The sequence below is a fragment of the Gymnogyps californianus genome, chromosome 2 (assembly GCF_018139145.2).
Source record: "Gymnogyps californianus isolate 813 chromosome 2, ASM1813914v2, whole genome shotgun sequence".
Classification (NCBI taxonomy): domain Eukaryota; kingdom Metazoa; phylum Chordata; class Aves; order Accipitriformes; family Cathartidae; genus Gymnogyps; species Gymnogyps californianus.
Window position 1 is genome coordinate 51,097,467 of NC_059472.1, and position 22,319 is coordinate 51,119,785.

A 22,319-nucleotide genomic window follows, 5' to 3' on the forward strand; every position below is an offset into this window, starting at 1 on the left:
CTAAGAAGTTTAGAAATTCAGTAAATCTATGTTTTGAATGCTTCTGAGGAAAATGCAAAACAAAAAAATCTAAATATTTAGTCCTCTGGGAAGATACCTTGTCTTTTAAAAACCTAAAAAATCTAAATATTTGAAAATATCAATCACTTATTTGTAGGGCATGTTATTCCATGCAATGACTAACGGCAATTACATCATTGTCTGCAATGCCATACACCAGTCTGGGGCAGCATATGAAATACTGACCACCTAGTAATATACAAGTCCAGCTAGTTGAATATTCAAACTTCTATAATCCATTTCTCTAACTGTCTAGATCTCTCAAGTGTTTTGACATCTGCCTAAGTTCTCCTTAAGCATCAAGCTCAGTAAGTACGTTTCAGAGACATTCCTTAATAATTAAGGTTTCAATCATCTCCAGGGATTGTGACAACATGCTGGAATATGAATTTCTACTCTTAATGTTAATTCTTAAAATAAATTAATTACTATCCATTTACTGTTTCAGAGAATAAACAGAATTATAAAGTCCCAAGAGTCTGCAAGTATAACATCATGGCTTACACTTGAAATTGATGTTCTTGAGATTTAAAAATATACATACACACACACTTGTAATTCCTTCAACAGGCATCACTCATGACTCTCTTGGACATAATACAAAGACTTAATCCATAAAACGTGTAATATACAGAACTACATAACCATAAAGAGGATTATTAAAGCTAATGTGAGAACCACAATCTTACATTTCTTGACTTCAGATTAAAACCAAAACCACCCCAACCCACCAACTAAGCATCTATAGAGCTTCCCGAGCCAAGGCGGCTTCCTGAGCCAACACACGTTTCCCCCCAGAGTCGTTCTGAAATCTCAGAACACTTTCCCTCTCCCAGGACCTCTCTATTCTTGATCAGCACTACAAATTTGAAAAGCTTTTAAGAAGTCATGCGCATAATTAAGGGGAAACCAGCAAACAATATCTAAAAGGGGACAATTTACACTGGAGGACACTACATGGAAATTTCAAAGCCTGTATTTTCTAATCCTTTACAGCCATCCCCCCACCCCCTATTTTTCCCTAGACATGTCACAAAATCAAAATAGAGTAAAACTAGGATTCTGTATTTTATAGGCTAGAACAAGTAACTAGAGAGGCCAGCACAATTCCTGAAAATGAACCTTGACATTACGCAAGCTCTGAAAATTTCTTTAAAGACATCATTGTGACTTTATTCCAGAAAATTCATTTAAGACTTTTCAGTGCTTATTATTACTCTTGCCCTCAGTCTGCATTTCCATGCCACACCCTCCCACCCTTAAATAAGAACAATACCACTGATACCCAGATGTCTACAAAAGGTAACAAAAAAAGCAAGAGTACTTGTCAGCGTTACATTTAAGCCTGCAATACCACTGCACATTTTCACCAGCCTGCACATCAAACACACTGTAGCACACCTGAATCTACCACCGCTGTTTTGCCAGTCATCTGGAATATTTGGTGCTTTTTCCTTCAGACTCTTAACATGCACCTATACCAACTGAACTCTATAGATCAAGCCTCAGAAACTGAGTTTTTTTGTCACAGCCCCAGAGATTTCTTGTTGTTTATATATACATACCCGGAGTCTGTTCCCAATCAAAGAGAAGCAATCTTGCCCAGTTCACGATTTTGTCAAACACTTTATTTTTGCTTTATACCCTTACTGCTCTCCACATGAAGCTATCAATCTATTTAACTATTTCTGAGTGGAGTGATTCGTACTATTTTAAAAAGCAGATTGAGATTTTTAAAAAGTGTTGCCAATTAGGAAAAAAGAAAAAAGAGAAAGCAAGACTGCAAGCTGAAAAGCAGAAATACGTAAGATTCAGAACACCACCTTTTACTCTGCCCTCTCCCATGCTACCACCATGCCCATCTTTCACTACTGGCCACAATACCACACTTGAATAGTCTAAGTCACAGCTTCAAAAGTAAATTGGTATTTATTAACATAATTATAATATTAGACAATACACACTTAGCAGATGGATGGCAGTATTTTTATTTTCACATTAATAAGAAAGGCCCAAGGGTACAGCTGGAAACTCTGGATTTCAGACCAGTGGGTTTCAGCAGCTATTATACTATTTACACTTTAAAGTACCCTTTAGGCACCAGTATAAAACATTAATCTCGCTTGTTTTCAGTAGCTTAAGCCTACACGAAACATCATTATCAGCTTTAGTGGAAAGTATTTCAAAGATAGAAATAGCCAGACATTCACAAAGGAACACTTGTGAGGCTGGAATACATACCATACAATCACAAGTAAAGCACAGCAATAGTTATGTCCATAAAAACAGCCTGAGCGAATTATGTAAAAGTCAAGAAAAATGCTACTTTTAATACGCAGTCTCTTAATCTACTCTTTGGAAAAAAACGAGACATTTGATCAGCCCACCAGTACAACCTTTAACTTTCTGGTGCACTTTCATTTCAGCTTTCCCAGATCCTCCTCCTCTCCTTTCCCTTAACTCATTCATTTCAATAGTCTCCAAACACTTTCAGACTTCATTTCTCAAGAATGTGAATCTGGGAAAAAAGCTGAAAGATAATTTGGTCCACATTTATAGTACCTGTAAGGCTACTTCTTAGAAAACTGAAGTCTCTTAAGGCTTTTATTGACTAATATTCATACACGCTTTTGGCGCACAAAGCATTATACAGTCAGATGCTCTTCATTTGTCTTTCATAGCACTGTCACTGTGAAATCTTCCTTTCTCCTCGACTGCCTTCCTTGGCAATTTTCTCCTTTGTCAGATTTGTGTCTCACTGTCCAGTCTTGCATTACTGCTTCTGCCTTTTGAACAGTTTCCCTGCCTCCAGGTGTCCATGGCTGAACTATGCTCCTTACTGTTTCTTTTCTCCATAGAAAAGGAAAAATACACACATACATATATATAGAGGTGTATGCAGACTTGCTAACAGAAGCTGAATATACCATTAGCTGAAAGTTACACAAAACGCATGCAGCGTGAAAGGCTATAAAAAAAAAATCCGATGGACTGAGTGCGAGTAGGCTCTAATACAAAGCCTACAATGACCATTACTGATCTGTACTTCAGGACACACAAGCTCTTCTGTATAACAACATCTAAGCTGCCTTTCATCTATATATAATTAAATTTTATCACAGAACTGTTAAAAGATGATAGATGTTAAAGACTATAAAATATATCAACTTCAGCTCAAGCTATACTTTTAAGTGCATATAGGTTAAAGCACAGACTTCCCAATTTCAGTAAACCATCTGAAAATAATATTCCCACGCCTGGTGGAAAGAATTTAAACCTACCTGTGTAATAACAATTTCAAGGAAGGCCATATAAGCACTTCCCAGGCTTTGCAGGAGCTCTCCTCACCCGCCTTGGAGATGAGGTGGAAATTACAACTCGGCATATTAGTTTGTAATCTAAGAGTCCATGTGCACTTCTAGTTCAGAATGTACAATGGATGCTCTAAGACCAATGCCCGGACTTGACACACATGTAACCACAAGTATATTGTGCAGAAATCCAGTGCAGCTCCCCATGCCATTGCCACCAGTCACATATCTGCCCTCACTATTATGTCAACAACATTTGAGCAAATTAAGCTTGTAAATTCCTAACAGAGTCTACAGAAGAGCCTGAGACATTTAACCAAAACATTTAGACACAGCAAAGACTCAGTGATACAATACCACTTAGAACAAACCAATGACAAGGGGGGCGGGGGGAAGAGGCTGCTGAATGGAAAAGCTCTCATGCAAACAAACACATGAATAGCAAAGGGACATTTTAATTCCTGTTAGCAACCAATAAGCTTTCTGCTGACTAAGGGTATAGCTACATAGCATAATGCACAGCATTCTGCCTGCCTAAGCTAACTAACTTTGTTAACATGGCCACACTGTTTCTGGCACAAACTATTTCACTTGGAGCTAAACTTCGGTATCTATATACCGCATCATTTAATGCACAAATTCTGTAAGATTACATGTAAAGAACTCTTCTTTGAAACATAACGGTACTCCAGAAGGGCACTGACTACACAAAACTGACACTCATCCCAAATCTATCCTCTGTATTTACACATAGAAACATATACTCAGTTTATCGACAACTTATGTTTACACTTTTGCCCTAGCTTGCCCTGAAAGTCAGAAGAATCAGTTGAATTTCATTCCTCATTACACTAAACACGGGAGGAAGGGGGGGGGGGGGGGGGGGGAAGAGTTCCAAATACCAAGTCATACTCTGGCAATCAACATATTTACATTTTTAACTGCACTTACATTCATTGTTTAGCTATTTCTAATGAATTTTAGTTTTACCTTAAGAATGGAATATGCATTTAGTTGAACAAAGACCATTAAAATCTTTCCCACTCAGAAAACAGCAATACTTCCCAGAGACTGACAGCTTCCCCGTGACGGTGTAATTCCCCAAATGAACTGTTGCTTTCAGAAAGACAGCAAAAAAAAGAAAAACAACATCCAAATCCCATGCAAGAATATGCCTGCAAAATCTGACAGGCCACTGAAGCCTGTCCCTCTGTTCTGTTACTACCTCCCCCAAAATATTAAGCTGTATTTGAGAGAGTTAACTGCAAACCCTAGCAAAGCATGACCACCAATATTAAGACCTGGACTAGCTCTTGTAATTATGATGTTGAGATGAAGGGTTTGAACATCCTGGGTTTGTGATTTTGTGTTGGGTTTTCTTGTTAATGTAATTACTCTGGAAACATTCTGGTCTGATAAAAGCAGCAGCTGGGAGTTGAGTAGTTTAAAATACTCACCATCATCTTGTATTATCACAGATTCTTAAAAAGAATAACTCTGCCAAAAACCACAAGGCTGCTGCAGTGTTTGAATAACACTCTGCAACAACATTCACAAACACATTTTCAGTGAATACATTTCTGCTTGGGTCAGAGCTCACCCTTAGCAACAGAAAACATCCTGGTTTGACCTCTTAAAAGCAAAAGCAGTTATGTGAGGGAAATTATTGCAGAGAATTAGCTGTACGTGAACAATGCATAAAATGAAAAGAGGAAGATAAATGCTATGTAGTCAGCAGCTAATACTCAGATTTTAGCTTGACAAGCAAAACTGAAATAGCTATTTATACCACAAGAAACTCAGGAGTGACCAAGCACTTCCTTTTAGCATAGAGCTACAAATGTATCAAGTAACTGAAAAAGAATTTCAAAGTGCCATTAATTCCGATAGAAGTAGTGGAAGAGCAGGTTTGGCATGTGAACTTGAAACTAGGAAGGAGTTAATCCTTTCTTCTTACTTATCTTTCCATGTATCTGTATCTTGAGTCACAATTTGCTGAAGCTTGCACAGTTCATTCACATCAGAAAAACATAAAATAAAAAAGCGTGGGGAGAAGAAATCAGTGAAAAGGAAGAAAACATGTAATACCTCTAATCGCTGTATCCTTCCCTTGAAGAACATGAACAGAGAAGAATTTGGATATGCAGATTCTTTTTTTGCAAGAATTTCTTTTGCCTCTTTCAATCCTGCCTTGTTATCACTGCCATCAAGGGCAAAAAAGGGACGAACAACTGTGTGGTACCACAACAAAGCTAATCTAAAAGAAACATAAGAGTAAAAAGGATTACAGCTCATAAACAGAAATTTAAGGATAATGTTCTACACAGGCAAAATTTTAAATGATTCTCAAAGACAAAGAAAGATACGAATCTTTTCTTATACAACCTGGCTTTAAAACAAACACAATGCTATTGCCATACATCAACATACTCCTAAACTGCACCTGAACATACAATTTGGTGCACGTTACCCAAAGGTAAAGAAACAAATCAAGCTCATAGCATCAAAGCAGTTGAGCCTTTAGAACTCTGTAGATTTTAAAAAAGAAAAACCCACAGGAAAACTTTGAAAACAAATTGTTCATTAGAGGGGAAAAAAACCCCCCAAAACACAACAAACAAAACCAACAACAAAACTAAACACACATCAGCAGACACACTTGAACTCAATGTCAAAAACAAATACATCCGGTGTTCAGAAGGGCAGACATCTACATGACCTACATTGCTCCTGGAAACAAAGGCAGAGCACAAAGATTTCCAAGACCATCTGAAGGAGGAAACACCTCCAAAAATACCATTTTTCTTCCCCACAAAGGAGAAAGAACAAATCAACAGGAACATTGAATCTTAAGCTTTCTTAACCAATCAGAAATCCAGTTGTTCTCCTCAAGCAGAAGAGCCTTTAGCTCTGCTGTCAATGTTTCAAAAGTGACATCTGATGGTACCTGCAGTAGGTCCAGTAATAAGAGCATTAATTTGGAGATAATGGAATAATAAACCCATTTATGAAGGCAGTTTAAATTAGGTCTGGCTAACCCTTCACCTCATAAAAAGACCTGAATGCATATGAAGGCTTGGGAAAAAAGAGTACACAAAAAATACTCCTTTAAAAAGACTATAAGGGAACATCCCATTTTACTCAGATGCTAAAATTAAAAATAAACTGGAAAATATCTTTGGCTAATAGTAAGGATAAATAGCTAAGCAAGATCAATGACTCATACAAAATAGTATGCTCTCCATAGCGGAGAATATAACTCAGGTAAATTTACTCAGCCTTCAGGGGATGCTTTTATTTACTCTGCTGGCATATAAATTACTAGACGTTAGAACAGCAGGTACTGAAGAATACAGCAAAACACTGACACAAACCCCAAACAGATGTAAATAACTAACAGCAGAGAGATCTCATACACTAGTCAGCGATGAATTTACTAAACCATGGCATGTTAACAATAAAATACGAGTTTATTTTACCTGCTGTTGTTTCCTTTAAAGCAACATGACTTTTTGGTTTTGACTTTTTTCCAGTTACTTACTTCTAGTACTAAGTTATCTACCAAAGCATTTCAATATAGCTACTCACGTAGCTAAAGGGGCCTTCATGTCCTTACTTTCACTTGCATACATCAGTGAAGAAAGCCCCTGTAGGCGGTCTCCAGGAAAACCCAGCAGGTTGATGATTTTGAGCAGGTTTGGGGGCACCATGGATATGCAAAGATGAAAAAGTCCATATCCAAAGCTAACAGCACCTTTCAGTCTGTTTAGCGAATCCTCCGTTACACCTTCTGCAGCAATATGATTATCATTTGCAGCATCAGAAGTCAAGGATTCCTGAGTTGTTTTCTTCTGATATATTTCCTGAAGTGTATTAATGTCTGTATAGCACTTATTGTAAATTTTCCAGGCTTTTCGGAGTATCCATCCACCTTTTATGTATGCTAAAAATCAAGGAAAAAAAAATATTTCAAGGACATATTTCAGAAGTGGAACGTAGTAAGTAGTAAATACTATTTCACAAATCCTAGGATGCTCTCTCTATTTGCATCAACTTACTGTATAAAGGATTTTGTAATAGCTACTGTCCTCTCCAAGAGGTCTTTCATACTGGGCACTACAAACTTAAGTGCTTTTCAACCAGAGACTTTAAAACAGCATGCAGTACAAAGGGCCTTCCCTTCAGCTATGTAGCAATACAACTGTCAGAAAGAAAGAGAGACATCAAAGAATTTAATGCTGGATTCTGCTCCACTGTAAAACGGAGATGAAATGGCTGCCTGGCAAACAGAGAGAAGCAAAACTCAAAGAAGAGATCACACCTCTTAAGCTCAAATGATATTAGAAGACAGTTGATGGGAAAATACTAAGAAAATCCCTTCCTTTGGGTTAGATAATAAGATTTTCAACACCATCATTTCCCTGCCCCTCATATGAACACAGCGCCTTATAATTAGGAAAAAAAAAATCATAGAAGCAAGTAAAAGAATGCATACATTTTATGGTTTTAAAACATTTTTCAGTTGCCTGACTTCCTCAACCTTCAAATGCAAGCTGGGTACCTAATTTTCCCTAAAAATCTGGTCTTGAGCATTCTCAGTTGAGAATGAGAGAACTACCCTCTTTACAGGAGGGTAAAGAAAGGCATGACACCAAAAGATGAAGGTGTCCGATTTGCCTATTTACACAGCATTCATCTTGGTTATAGCACATCCTTGGATAGTCGTACGTGGTAAACAGAACACAAACACAGAATATACTTGTACATGTTAATTGTAAAAGCAGACACCAGCATTTTGTCTGTGGTAGAGCCCTAAGAGTTAGGAACTGCAGTGACAAAGGAGTTAACTAAAAATGAGAGAAAATAAAAGCATAGTTATAGCAGCAGTGTGCTAAACAGATATCACCAAATTTGCATAGATCAGTGTTATAACTGATGCCAGAATTAGATCATAACAGGTGGGGTGTGTCAAGGAAAAGGAAAACGCTATTAATACCAAACCACTCTTCATAAGCCTTTGACATCTTTGACAAAATCACTCCAATTACAAAAGAACATTTCTAGAGAAAGTACCATCACAGACTAGACTACCTCTTTTTGGATTCTTATTGTATGAAGAGGGGATGAAGCTAGTTTGATAGTCTTCAGAAATCGCACTGAGGAGGACTGCAAAAATTTGTATTCTCAGTTGTGACAGAACGGTTCTGTCAACATGAACTTAAAGTATTAAAAAAATTAATCCTCTATCTTCAGTTCCATATTAAACTGTTATAATAAAAAAATGTAAACTCCTGCCATGGTTCAGCTGCATTACAAGACTTCAATTTTAAGCAATTAGGTCACTTTTTGGCTGCACAGAATATTTTAAAAGTTATGTGGTTCACCACAAGATGAACGCTCATACAACTAGGCATAGCAATGCAGCAGACAGATAAGGAAAAACCCACATTTTACTCATCCTACAGACAGTGCTTCTGCTAATAGCTAACTACTGTGTTCTGATGCATGCATCAAATGGAAACGATATGATGTGGGAAAAAAGTATAGGTTTAGGCTTTACTTCCATCAGTGTGCTGTCATTAACAGTTCACTAACACAGCATAACCCTAATAGATTTGATATACTAAGATAAAAAAATCTAACAAATTAAAATAATTAATTTCTGACTCTTAAACATAAAAATTAAATCAAGCCCAATCACTGAGCTGATTTCCCAGCAGGAACTTCTGAAAGTAGTCAGACCCATGACAGCAGTGGTAAATCAAGAAAAGGTAGTTCAATGTTGCTATGGGAAGCTAATACAAGTTGCTGTGTTACTAACTTTATGATTAAACTGTTTGTAATACATCCATAAGGGTGGAAAAGAAAATCTAGAAAGTGTTAGGCATATGAGAAAGCAGCTTGCATGTCATCATATGCTTCTTGTCAAACTGTTCCAGGAAGAAAAACACAAGAAATATTTCTGATCAGTGGGTGGGTGAAAAATTTGTCTGCCTCTGAAGAATGCTTTTTTTTTTTTTTAATTACACTCATTTCAATAATCTGGTTGCTATTTCTGTACAGAAACATGATAAAAACAAAAGATGTTTATACATAATCAGAAAGATAATATACTAAAGAAAGTGAAATAATGGATCCAACAGTTCAGCAACGGCAGTAACTAGCAGTCGCTGAGGTGGCATTTAACTGCTTGGAATTTTAACTAAAGATTTCAGGTATATTTTTTACTCATTAGAGTAACCCAAATATACTGCATGTTCTGCAGTACTCTGCTACCCACTTCAGTTCTTTGAGCAGCAGACAAGAGAGAAAAGGAACAGACACCACCCTCAGCTACAGCATCCAACCTAGTTATGCAGCTGCAGAATGCATTCTGAAATAAGAAAAAAAGCTTTGGGGGGGAAGGGGGGGGGGCAGGGGCGGGGACAGGACCCCAAAGGAAAATGCAGAACTGCATCAAAAATAGTAAGAAAACCTTTCTGCAGCACTACACACAGAGCAGACAGATATACCCCCTGAATTTCTGCTAGCTAGAACCAAACACATTCTTGATGCCATGGCTTGGAAGAAACCAAGTCTGCACATCACAGAAAGCATTATATCCTTGACTGAAGATTTTAGTGTTATTTTAAATAATCTGAATGTTATTTCCCCGATTCCTTTCGGCTGATCAGCAGGGTTTTCACTGACAATCTGGCCTGACTGCCATCTCTCGGTCTTCATTGATTGGGTAAGAACCTGGGAATGCGCTCACTTTGTATATGACCTTGACCACATTTTCTATAAACTCATGGATGAGGGCATGTTTTAAGATTATGCAAGAGATCCAGGAATGCAAGAGAACATTAGAAACAGCTTTGCAGCTGAGACGAGGAGGTTTATATTCAACACGACAGGATTAACCTCTTCGGCATGCAAGGAAGCACTTTGGTGACCAGAGAATAAGTACCAATTCAGCAGTTCCATCTTCAACATACTTCATTTAAAATTACTTTCACTGGCAGTCTGACAACCTGAGTTGTCATGAACATAATGCATATGGGACATCAGGATTTTCGCAGTAGCCTGGACTTACAGCCTCTTTTATCTTGCAGGCCACACAAAGCATGCAGATGCTACCCATCTTCACACCAACTCCTCAAATGCCTCTATGGGAACAAGCAAAGGATTCCAACCTATCTAAGGAGAATCAGTTGAGTATGATTATTGGTATGAAAAAAGCAGAAAGCTGTAATCTGTAGCAATCCAACTCATTATATGATACTACTACCTAAACAAAGGTGGAACAATACCTCTGCAAGTGTATCAATCTTGGGATGTTTCAAATGGAACTGTGCTCTTTCTTACAAAACAATCACCTTTACTGATAGGCATATTGCCACTTTACGATCAAGCTTTATTAAAAAGATATCATGCAAAAAATATTTCTAAACATTAAAGCCACAGCACACCTGATAACTCTTGTTTTACAAATGAGAGCACAGCCAAGTAGACTTGGCAGTCTGCTACAATTATTTGTCTTTGTAGACGATCTATCATGGATAGAGTGGATTTTCGTCCATCAACCTGTTTGGAATACACAAACACAGAGCACAGAAAAACATTAACAAAGATAATATAGAATACTAGTCTAAATCTGACAAATTAAAAAATCCAAAATTAACTGCAAGTGGTAGTATTGCTACTAAATTAACTCAGCATTTTAAAGTGCAAAACTATGCTAAAATTTCTTTGACAGGTCATCAAGATCCTACTTAATAAACGGGGAAATCTTACACATATACTATCAACTATTTTTCCTCAAGATTCTACAAATACTCGGAACAGATTTAAATTTCATTTAATTACTACTAAATGCATCCGACATGCAACTAAAAGATGTTAGATACGAAGAGCACAGAAAGGGGTACATGACAAGTGGCAGGGAAAATACAGTGCCTCTTAAGAGCAGAGACTTAAGTACGTCAGGTTCAACACTTTTTACCAAGTAAACTAAACATTGAAGAGAAACGGCTGCTGCTTCTGCTGCAGATCTGCTATGTCACACTAGGCAGGCCACTCACTAGACATTTCTATACTACGACTTTAACTAGTTCTCAATCTGCATGGTTTATTCTTCCTTCATTATTTAGAATGAAAAATCTAAAAAAGGAAGGAAAATTCCCTAGGAATATGCCTGGCACACAGCACTATGCAGCCTCAGTGTCACAACTTTTGAACACTACAAGAGCGTACATGAATTAAAGTTAACCTGAATTAGACAGGCTACAAGCTTCCTGAAATAATTTTAGTAGGTCACTAATTTGAGGCGTTAAGAAAATAATTACTAACATCGACACAACCTGCTGCTTTAGAAGAGGAATTACCTGACTGAGTATTTTATGGTAATTAGGAAATCCAGCAAAACATTTGACTTAACTTCTAAATTTATTATTAATCTCAACTGCCCTTCACATATCAAAAATCATCTATTCAAAATACAAAGAGGAAAGGAAGTTTCCAGAAATATTTATCCAATGCACAATTCCATATTTTACAAATAATGTTCTTACATTCTTTTTAATTTTATTCTTGATTGTTTCTATAACTCCAGCTTCTTCACTTTCACAAAGCTTCTCTGTAGCCTTTAAGTCATCACACGCCAGTTGCATTTTCTCTTCTTCAAATGTCATCATGGCATTCTACCAAAACCCAAACAGATTTGAATGATAAAAGTCACAAATATTTTTATTTCTACAAAAGCTATAGGGTAGTAAAAGTTTTCATAAAAACTTGACAATAAAACTTACTTTTTTTAAAAAAAGTATTAATACACACACACATCAGTACACATACTTCTGCACAGAAACACCAAACTAGAGATTTGAGAGTGCTTTACCAAAATTTCAAGACAAATCAGAACATACTAAGTTCTAGCCCCTTGTCTTAAAGCTTCATATGCAGTCAAACTGAATGCACTATCACATTACATTAAGCAGAAGAAAAATCCATATAAATTAATTTTCAATTATTGTTATGCAAGGCATGATTTGCATCTGTGCACGTACTGCTTTTATATAATTCATCCATATAAATAACAGGCCTCCAAAGTCAGTAACAAGTAACAGCTATTGCACTTTTCAAACTAACCACCACAATTCCTACATATGTAGGAAGAAAAAAAATGCATCTGACTCCAACTACTGCTGAACCAATTTAGAAAGAATTTCAGGACAAGTAACTTCTTTTCTTGAGGCTTTATTAAACGACAGCTCTGAATGACAGAGGCACACAAAGTGCTGCTGCTATGTTTAGAACAGTAGCTAAGCAAGATATTTTCAAGATCCACTGATGCTTCACTGTGATGTTACACTGGTTCAGCGCATCAATTCAGATAAGCAAGCCAGAGAGGTGCTCCCTCTTTCCTTTCTCCTCTCCACTGACTTAAAAGCAAGCATATGCCCCAGGAGGTTTCCTAACCAATGTATTTTTCCATATTGCATAGTCTACAGACACTAGAGAGAATTCAAATTAATTTCATTTACAACTTATCTATTTCTGGCATATTGTAATAAATTTTGTCTTTAAAAAGAGTATTACCATAGATAATTTCTGGTGCAATCTAAGATTCAGCAGCAAAGTCAGAATAAGGATAGTCTAAAAAACAAGATCCAAACATTTTCTAATACACCTGCTCAGTTTTTATATAAGATATTATCACTTTAAATACATTAAAAAAGAAGAAAAGCATTTAACAGACCTAACTTGCTCATTACAACTCTTTAGTCAGTCAATATTCTCAGTTGTCGTATATTCACACAGGAAGCGATGTGAATGGATTGAATTAACAACTTTCACCCAGCAGTATGGATGGAGAAATTTTCAATAGCAAAAGCTATCAGGAAAATGGTATTTATGAGTATTATTTTAATAATACCTCTACTGCTCATTTAAGAGAGGGTTTTATGATGGCTCTTTTAATGGAACACATAAATGTTTCATACATTTGAGAAGCTGAATCACAGAACCTTTACTTCCTATTTAAACCACATGAGTAAACAAGTTTTATAGAACATAATGACTTGTTTTCTAGCTATATTTAATCTAAAACTTTGAAAAAATTATGTCTCATAAAAAGAAAAAAATTAAGAGTATCCACCGTTACGAACACATGCATGCACATACAAACATTAACCACAAGAGAAGAGATGTATACTCTCTGCTCTTGTCTACTCACCAAAAAACTGACAAAACTGGCTCCAAAACTCATTAATGGGCTATGGTTTCTGTAAAGAAAACAAAAAGTTTTTACTATATTTGCCCATATTTCCTATCGTAAAGATCAATATTGCATTTCTTGATTTTAACTTATACATCTGTAAATAAGTCTTGGGGGTTTTGTATCAAGTTACAAACAAACGTATCATTCTGCAAGATATAACAGAAACAGAAAGCCAAAAGCATCATCATTTTTACTAAATTGAATATGTCTTTAAAAAAATAAATTTTCAAGCATCAAGCTATAGATATTTTTTAAGAGAAACCACTGCCATCAAAATACATTCAGTGCAGGTCAAAAAAATGTAACAGCTACAGAAAATTAAAAATCTGCTAATTCTACTCTTCTCTTGTGATCCATCACTACAATTTTGACCTAGCAGACAAGTGTTAACTGATTCTCTTAAGAGATTCCCACTTCTCCCTGTTTCCAAGAATTTAAGTTAATCTGCCCAGATTTAAAAAAAAAAAAAAGTATATGCCACATAAGTTGCTGGAAATACAAAGTTCTTACAAGGCTTATGGTTTTATAGCTGCTTTGTTTCAAGTCGAGAATATATATCCTACTACACTATGCGGAATAGTTTTAAGATGCTTCACCTATTCTGTTTGCGGGGGTGTTCCAAAAGGGTGAAATCAACTGCTAGATCAAAAAAATGCAAGCAAGCAAAATCTTGGTAATATATGGGACAGGTTTCAAGCTTCAGGACTACTGTAGTCACACAGACCATGAGGCTCCAGTAATGTCACACAGAAGGCACTTAAAAAAAAAATAAAATAATTTCAGGATCTCAGTGGTACCACTGATCCACACTATTCAGCAGTGGGCTGTGAGGTTATATAAAAACACTGACTTCCAGAATTTAAGAAGAAGTAACAGTTATGCTACAGGTACATATACTGCTGTAGTACAGTACTTATGCTGTTTCCAACTTAATTCTGCAAGCATCAGATTAAAGTAGAGTTTTAAAATAGGACAGGCACTTGAAAAACATTGAGAAAGTAGTATATTGTTTATTACAGTACAAATTTCCAGTAGTAAACCCACATTATAATACAAGAGTTTGTTTAAAAAACCAACCAACCAACTAAACAAACAAAAAAACCAACCAGGTAGTCATCAATATTTCCCCTCCCACCTTTTCTCACTTTTTGATTTAGCATAAATATCTAAAAGCAAGGACACGAACAAGAAAAGGAAAGAAAAAGAGGGAAGATAAAGCAAGTTAGAACAGAAAAACCCTCCCTTTTTATATATATCGCTTAATTCTGGATATACATAATGTATATGTATAAATGTAAGATGAACATACCTTGCCACATTTTTTCATTTTTTTTCAAAAGAAAAATAGGTTAGATATTTTCCTTGTTGGCAGGCCAACAAAGAACAGCTGCCATTAAATGCCTCTGATATTCAGTACCTGGACTGTTCTCTACCAACAGCTGTGTTACACAGAGCAGTAAAAATCAGCTACAGAAGTTATATTTGCTGCAGATGGCACTTTCAGGATGAACTCTTGCTGCAGAGGGCACATGGCTATCTCATAATTCACTTTTCAACTCATGAGGCGTGGGACCCATTCAGCAGCCAGTCTTATCGCCATACTCCACAGCACATAACCATCACCATATTCCACAGCACATAACCATCACCATACATTTCAAGGTCACACCTACTGCATTATCAACAACGAATGGATCTAAAACTGCAGAACAGATCAGCAGAAGAAATTTTTACATTTACGTCCTTATGTACAAAGTTGCACTTACATCATACTTTCAAGGAAGCTCAAAAATAAACCAAATGTTTCATTTTTGAGCTTCCTTAGATCTACATACACAGAAAGAAAGTAGTTCTGGTGAGGGAAGCAGGTAGGCATCTCTAGATAATCAATCTTTCATACTGAAGGCCATTCAGAACAGCAAATTGTCAGAGAAAGATTGTTTATCAGAGTGAATTAAAAGTACTCAACCACAACAGTCTCTGAATATAACCAGAAAAACAAAAATACATGACATAAAAAATAGTCAATTAGGTTTGCACTTCTCAATAAGATCCTTAGAACACCCTTCCTGAATATTAACTTTCCATCCACACTGAAAATGTTACTTCACTACCACGCATGGATCCAAAGGAATTATTTTAATGGAATAACTAAAATCTGAGTATCTGAACACCTGTAAAAAATTTACTTGTAAATTTGGTAAGTATTACACTCTTATTAAAACTTTGCACAACAAGATTTTGAGGGTTTTTTCCCCCCCCGAAACGTGCATAAGCAAACCAAATAAGCTTAGCAACATATGCATTTGGCTCTCAGAAGGAAGTAGCATCCAGGCATTCCTTCGGACTTGGCAAGAAAGATGCGAGTTTTATCAGCAAAACATAAATACAAATCAAATATTGTGGAATTATAGAATAAATAGTAAAAGTGTTGCATATGAAAACATTTTAAGTTCTAGACTACTTTTCATTTTCTATTAATTTATAAAAAAAGATCCTCCTGTTGTAGAAACAGTTACCAAAGCTTTAAAAAAAATTAAATACATCAGCTTCAGAGGTAAACTGATTCCCTGTCTATAGGAACAATATTTTCAAATAGAGCAACTTGAATAATGGCCAAGTTTGGGAGTGAAACCACTAAAACTGAATAAACAGGAATACAGTTGAGAATCAAACAGCACATATATGCTGTTTCAGCAGCTCAATATATACGCTAATTCAGGCATACTATGCAAGCATTTTAAAAAATTTGGTTTTCTTTTCTCTTCAGGACTTTAAGGACCTGTTCTTAAGTGTGCACATATATATGTGTGAAGGTATCAACGTTAAAATATACATTTTGAAAGCCTTCCTATTTCTTTTTGGTAAATTTTAATACAATGTTAAAAAACGAGGCAGCTAGTTACAGTTGAGAGCCAACTGCTCTTCCAAGATTACAAAAGATATTGAAGCACTTTCTGCAAGAAATGAAAACATGTCCAAGTATTTTTACGTATATTTGTCCAAGTAAAACTGAGATGTTTTCTCCCCCAAATAAATATTTATCTTTTCAGCTGATCTTTCAAAACTGCTTCCCCACTTGCACTGACACTCACAGCTCACTTTGTTTACAATTTAACCCCCATGATCAAAGACAAGACAAAAAAACCCTTGAGAGCCACGCCACTCTTCTGAAATTATCACTAGCTGTAATACATGAGGTAAAATGTTGCAGATTAGTTCTTTTTAATTTTCAGTCACTCAATCTATAAAAAGCATTGTCATTACAGTACATATGGGCTGTAGCACATAAGGACCCTGAAGCAAGAAAACATGATGCATAGTATTATACTATGTCTGGGAGATGCTTCAGTTGAGACGATGGAGTTTGGCAAAGAAAACATGAAAACTTTACTGCAGGAGCTCCTCACTCCTGTCAGAGTGAGTTTGTGTCATCACTAAAAATAAGGAAGGCTTCTACCACATTCCTACGTAGTCACTGGGTAGAGACTATAGTTGCAGCTTTATGGAAGATCATTTGTTAAGCTAACTTCAGCGTTTAAAATCCATTTTAAACAACCACCGCATTTAGTGCTCAATCTTTGCAAATATTATGTTGACTGATAAATTCTTCAACAGTTGAGGGTTATCTTTTCCTCGAGAGCTAGGAAAAAAGTTTGCAGTGGTAACGACTGTCCCAGTAAACACTAAGGCATGACTAACGATGACAGTAAGTTTCTGAGAAAAGCACAATTCCATGAAAATAACCCTCGGCTCAAACTCCCTATAAGTGACCTTCAGCATCAGACATGATTTTATATGTTTTGACAGATTCCAAAAAGTTGTTAAGACACAAAAAAATGAGGCAGCACTTGAGAAAATACTAACAGCAAACCAATGGCCATATTGATGTTGACAGGAGTTATGGAACTGAATACAAATGAACACTGGGACACTGCACTACCGAAGTTGTCCTCACTACTTTGAAGCAATAACCTCCATTAAGTAGAGAAAAATCTCAAGACTTTCAATTAGTTCACAGATGAAGAAAAATTCAGCCTCCAGACATATTTTGTAAAATACTGTTTGCACCTCACCTATCAAACTAGGACTCAGAAGATATCTTTATTATAAGAAACTGTGCTATTAACACCATTTCTACAAGATACCACAGTAAAAGGTTGTACATATCAATAAAGGTGGTATGTATAACCAAACTTAAGCTATATGCTTAAGAGCATGGAAGTAGACCTTTCTTCCAGGTACGTAAACTGGTGTTATATGAGATATTGCTTCTCCCAATACACCCCGACTAAGTCGCCTCATTTCATGGCATGGCTTTAAGATATTAATTCACTTTCAGAAGAAAAGTGTTTGCCATGCCCCATTTTCACACATGATGATAACATTCGGGCGTTTTAAGCCTTGGTTTAATAAGGCTGAAATAATACAGCCCAATTTTACCATAAAAAATAAGACAGAACTGAAGCACATAAAAAGAAAAATCAGTTACTTCTCAGTATTTTCTTTTTTCTACAACCATTTCCACAATAGTATTTCACTTCCAAATACATCAGCTTCTAAAGCTACTACAGCCCAGCTCAGGTTTAAATTTAAGTAATGTAATTAACCCACCAACATTTCCTCCCTGCTTTTCTAGGCACTGCTGCTTTAACCACGGTCCCCTAAGAATTCCAGACATCATACTGATAGCGATGCTCAAGTTGAAACAAAACAGATTATTTTCCTCCAAAGTGGGAGAGTAAAGCATAATGAAAAATTAAGAATTAATGTAAGTTTGCAGATAAAAATAGAAGCAGCTACTGAATATTTGAAAACAAGCAGAAATACATATAACCCATATATAAGGGTAAGGAATTCACTGCAACAACATACAAATCCTTTGGTCATTATTCCATCACAGATTATTCTAGAATATATTTTAAAAATTATTTGTGAGACTACAAACATAAGACAGATCTTTACACAAGTATACATCTCATCCAATATTGGTATATGAAATAGCTAAGGCAATGTAAGTGTCATGAAAGCATTACAGTATCAAGACACACTGAGAACTGCAAACATCAGATCTAGGTTTAGTTTATATTTCATAATCACCCCAAATTTGTTTTAATTGTTAAATGAGCTCTTAGCATACACTTCTCTTTTCACTAGAAATACACAGCCAAAAGAGAAATTCAGGAATATAAAAAGAGTAATTCTGTGGTCCTGTACCATCCAGTTTTTACCCGATTTATTTCATCCTTCCACAAATTAACGGGAGATTGTTTTGCTGTAACTTCAGGCTGTTAAGTTTAGATGCACTGGGAATTATGAGAAGCACTTTAAATCGCACCTTTACTTTGAAAAGTAGTTACAAAGCTGAGAGACAAGCTAGTTGTAACATATCAACTGATTTGTACTAACTGTCCAATTGCACACTCTTAATCCATAAGAATTATGGACTTTTGCAAAACCTTTTTCCACTGTAGGTTCAACTAACCTGACCGAAATTACTTTCCAGGACAAACTATAGCAGCTTAACTGACACCATATAACTTCTTCACATCTCTGAGCTCTTGAAGTATATTAAAACTAAAACATATCCATCCCATCACAATAGCCTGAAATAATTTACTAGAAATAGTAGATCAAAGAATGGGTGCACTAGCAAGAGTGAAAAGTCTTTACAATATATGTATCTTTCACAGAGTTAATTTCTTCAGTGTTATAATAAGATCTGCTTGCTATCACACCTCTTCTGCCATCTCCACCAAATCGGACTTCTAACTGAGTTATAAACTCAGATTTTTGTTTAGCTTTGTCATCTTCCCTTGGACTTCTAGCCACCAGTTTTTGCTCCACATGCCAAATGGATCGCTCAGCTTCCCTCTACCCTTTCTACCACTTCTTTTGGCGACAACAACTGTCTCTGTCAGGAAGGCCACAAAACTAAGTGTCACACTCAACGTGATCATCTCTATGTATCCAGGTCTTGAAGATTTAAACTGTAGAACATTTAAGATTTTTCTAATCTATCCACATAACTGCAAAACTGATGCTGGTTTTATGTGAATCACTATGACGATAACGCGCTCTGCCTACCTTGAACAATGAAATCTTACCTCACTAAGGTACATATTTATTACACATTTAGAATATTGCTGCTAAAAATCACTTCCCTCATACATAACTCTCCTTTCATCCATCTTTACATCCATCTAGCAGCCGCTCGTCTGCTTATCACTGCAATAAACAAAAGCACACAGGGTTGCTACCAGGGTACTCATGACTTATTCTCACACTGCCAATCAAGATGCCACCCTCCTTCTCCCAACTGACTTATGTCAGTTCCCACCCTGCTGTCCTTATCTTTAGAGAAGCTACTGAAACATCTACTAAATCACTTAATTTTTGTTCTTAAGGTTCCTTTGCTGAGCTCCATAAACAAGAATTTCAACAGCAGTTAGACTGCCAATACATGGGCCACGATCTACCTGCTGATCAATGCTGGCTTAATGTCACCTTGTCTCAACTTGTATTTGGGTCAAAAGTATTTTGAGCCACAGACACCATTTCAAATTGGTAATATTAGGTTCAAACACCTACCCACAATGGAACTTCTGGTCCATTACTGAAGTTTGTATGTCTGTTAATACGTATACTGGAACATGTCGTAACTTCAAAAATTTCAGGTTTTTAAAGTAACTGTACTAAGCTTTTTTCTCACTTTCCCATTTGCTTCAACTTTCCATTCTTCTCCATGTTCTGCTTTACCTTAGCAGGTTGTACAGCATGTTTTCCTACACTGACCCCATTCTTTAAATCTTTACATGTTCTGTCTTAGAATCACATTTCTTCTACATCATCCTCATTTTCTTCTTTGGAGATGACCTTATTATATACATTTTACTTATCCATCTTGCACCACTTCTCTTTTCATTCAGATCCAAGTTGAAAACTTTATCAAGCCTTCTCACAAGTAAGAGTCATTCACGCAAAGAGTCAAACGTTTCCCTGGTAGGAGACAGAAGATTGTTGGATTTCTTGTAAGATAACGTCCCTGATCTTATGCTTTATGTTGTGAGTCAACATTCAGCTAAAAAGCTCCTGATTTTATTTGACACTGTCTTCTCTCCTCTTAGCTGGAGGAAGTTTTTAAATCATTTTTGAATTGCAAATGCTCTTAAGAAGTGAAGAATCAGGGAAAAAAAAGGTCTTTTGACAGTTTGTTTTCTTAAATGTTTAGGAATCCACCAAGCTAGAAGGGAAAAAGAGCACTCTGATTCCAGCTTTCCTGCTAGTGTCCGGGTGGTTCACCAAAACGATACCATCTCATGGGCTGACTGTGGGCTCCATCTCCAATGCCTATGTCCTTGGTTAACCTCCACGTCTCTTGCAGCTTTCACAGGTACTCAAAGTTTAAACCAATGAGAACTGGCGTGGTGTCAGCATTGTTCAAGCTGAATAGCAAGACTGATACCTGACAGTTTCAAATACGAGTTAGCACTGTGGGGACCTGACATAGCTACAAGCATTAAAGACAGTGGTGCTGTCTGTTGCAGATTTATGAAAATATTACATCCATTGGTATTAGATTCACGTTCAGAACGTTGTCACCACTAGCAGGTGGAGGATCTGGACTTCTTAAAAAAAAACAAACTCATGAAAAAGCATATGCAGATGTTGATGCTACTTGCAGATGATTTTTCAAACCCTGATATCTTCCCTCAAATATAATTTAAAACAAAACAAGTCAAAACTACACCTGTCAAATCATTAACTGCTTTACAGTGATAGTCAATGCAGTTCCAATTATATGTTGTATCTGACACATAACAGACAGGTTCATCTGACTTCTTCAGGTTCTGAATAGATATATATGAGCTCTAAGCACCAAAAGACAAAATACTATTCTCCCATGCCCAACACAGAAACAATGGTTCTGTAGCCCATGACTTCAAAGTACCACCACTCTTCAACGCAAGACTTTACTGGTGTGGTTATACATATGAAACACAGCTGCCATTTCTACCCTGGTTTCCTCAAGGACTGCATTATGACCAGCTTCCAAATATAACTGATTTTGGGCTCCTCAGCTAGCTTTCTGGAAGATGCAAAAATGCAGAATAGCAAAGAAAGAAACAGATCCTGCCTGCTTTGGAATGACAGCTGTCCTGAGGCTCATCAAGGCTGTCTACTGACCCATAAAGACGGCAGCATTGATTTGAGTTAATTTTTCACAAGATCCTTCAGGTGGCAAATGAAGAAAAAAATTAAAGTAATAAAAAGCAGAAGCAAAACCAGTAGTTTCTAAGAAACAGTTTTAACCAGTTTAAATGATGTGGCTAATGAAACTGAAGTTTTGCTGAATAATTGAGTTTCCAAATAGTCTTGCAGGTTCTTAAACAGTTTCCATAAGAAAAAAAATTTCCATTTCTCCCTTCACTTCTAGGATTCATCTGATAACTGTTAAGATTGTGAAACAGAGCTAAACTACCTGCATAGGCAGTAGTCTAGAATTAACAGTTTCTATAAGAAAGGTCACTCAAAATACAGACAACACACACTCGTATCAAGTTCAAAAAGCTGCATTTCATCAGACATCTTTGAGCTCTAGTGCCGCAAATTACAAATATCCATATTAAATTATGGAGAGCTCCCAAAAGCTGCTCATTTGGCTTACTAGTCCCATTTAGGATGGG

General features: G+C 36.4%; 1 protein-coding gene across 2 annotated transcripts in view; it reads right to left on the reverse strand.

Annotated features, from left to right (window-relative positions):
- TTC39C (tetratricopeptide repeat domain 39C) overlaps nucleotides 1-22,319 on the reverse strand; it is a 36,627-nt gene that overhangs the window by 11,970 nt on the left and 2,338 nt on the right. The window contains exons 2-6 of one of the 2 annotated variants that reach the window (XM_050892681.1): nucleotides 13,588-13,636; nucleotides 11,924-12,052; nucleotides 10,823-10,937; nucleotides 6,960-7,314; nucleotides 5,460-5,628 (exon numbers count right to left, since the gene is read on the reverse strand). In XM_050892681.1, coding sequence (XP_050748638.1) covers nucleotides 5,460-5,628; nucleotides 6,960-7,314; nucleotides 10,823-10,937; nucleotides 11,924-12,052; nucleotides 13,588-13,636 — 817 coding nt within the window. Of the gene's footprint in view, nucleotides 1-5,459; nucleotides 5,629-6,959; nucleotides 7,315-10,822; nucleotides 10,938-11,923; nucleotides 12,053-13,587; nucleotides 13,637-22,319 lie in introns of those variants that run through there. The other variant, XM_050892682.1, reaches the window with a different exon arrangement.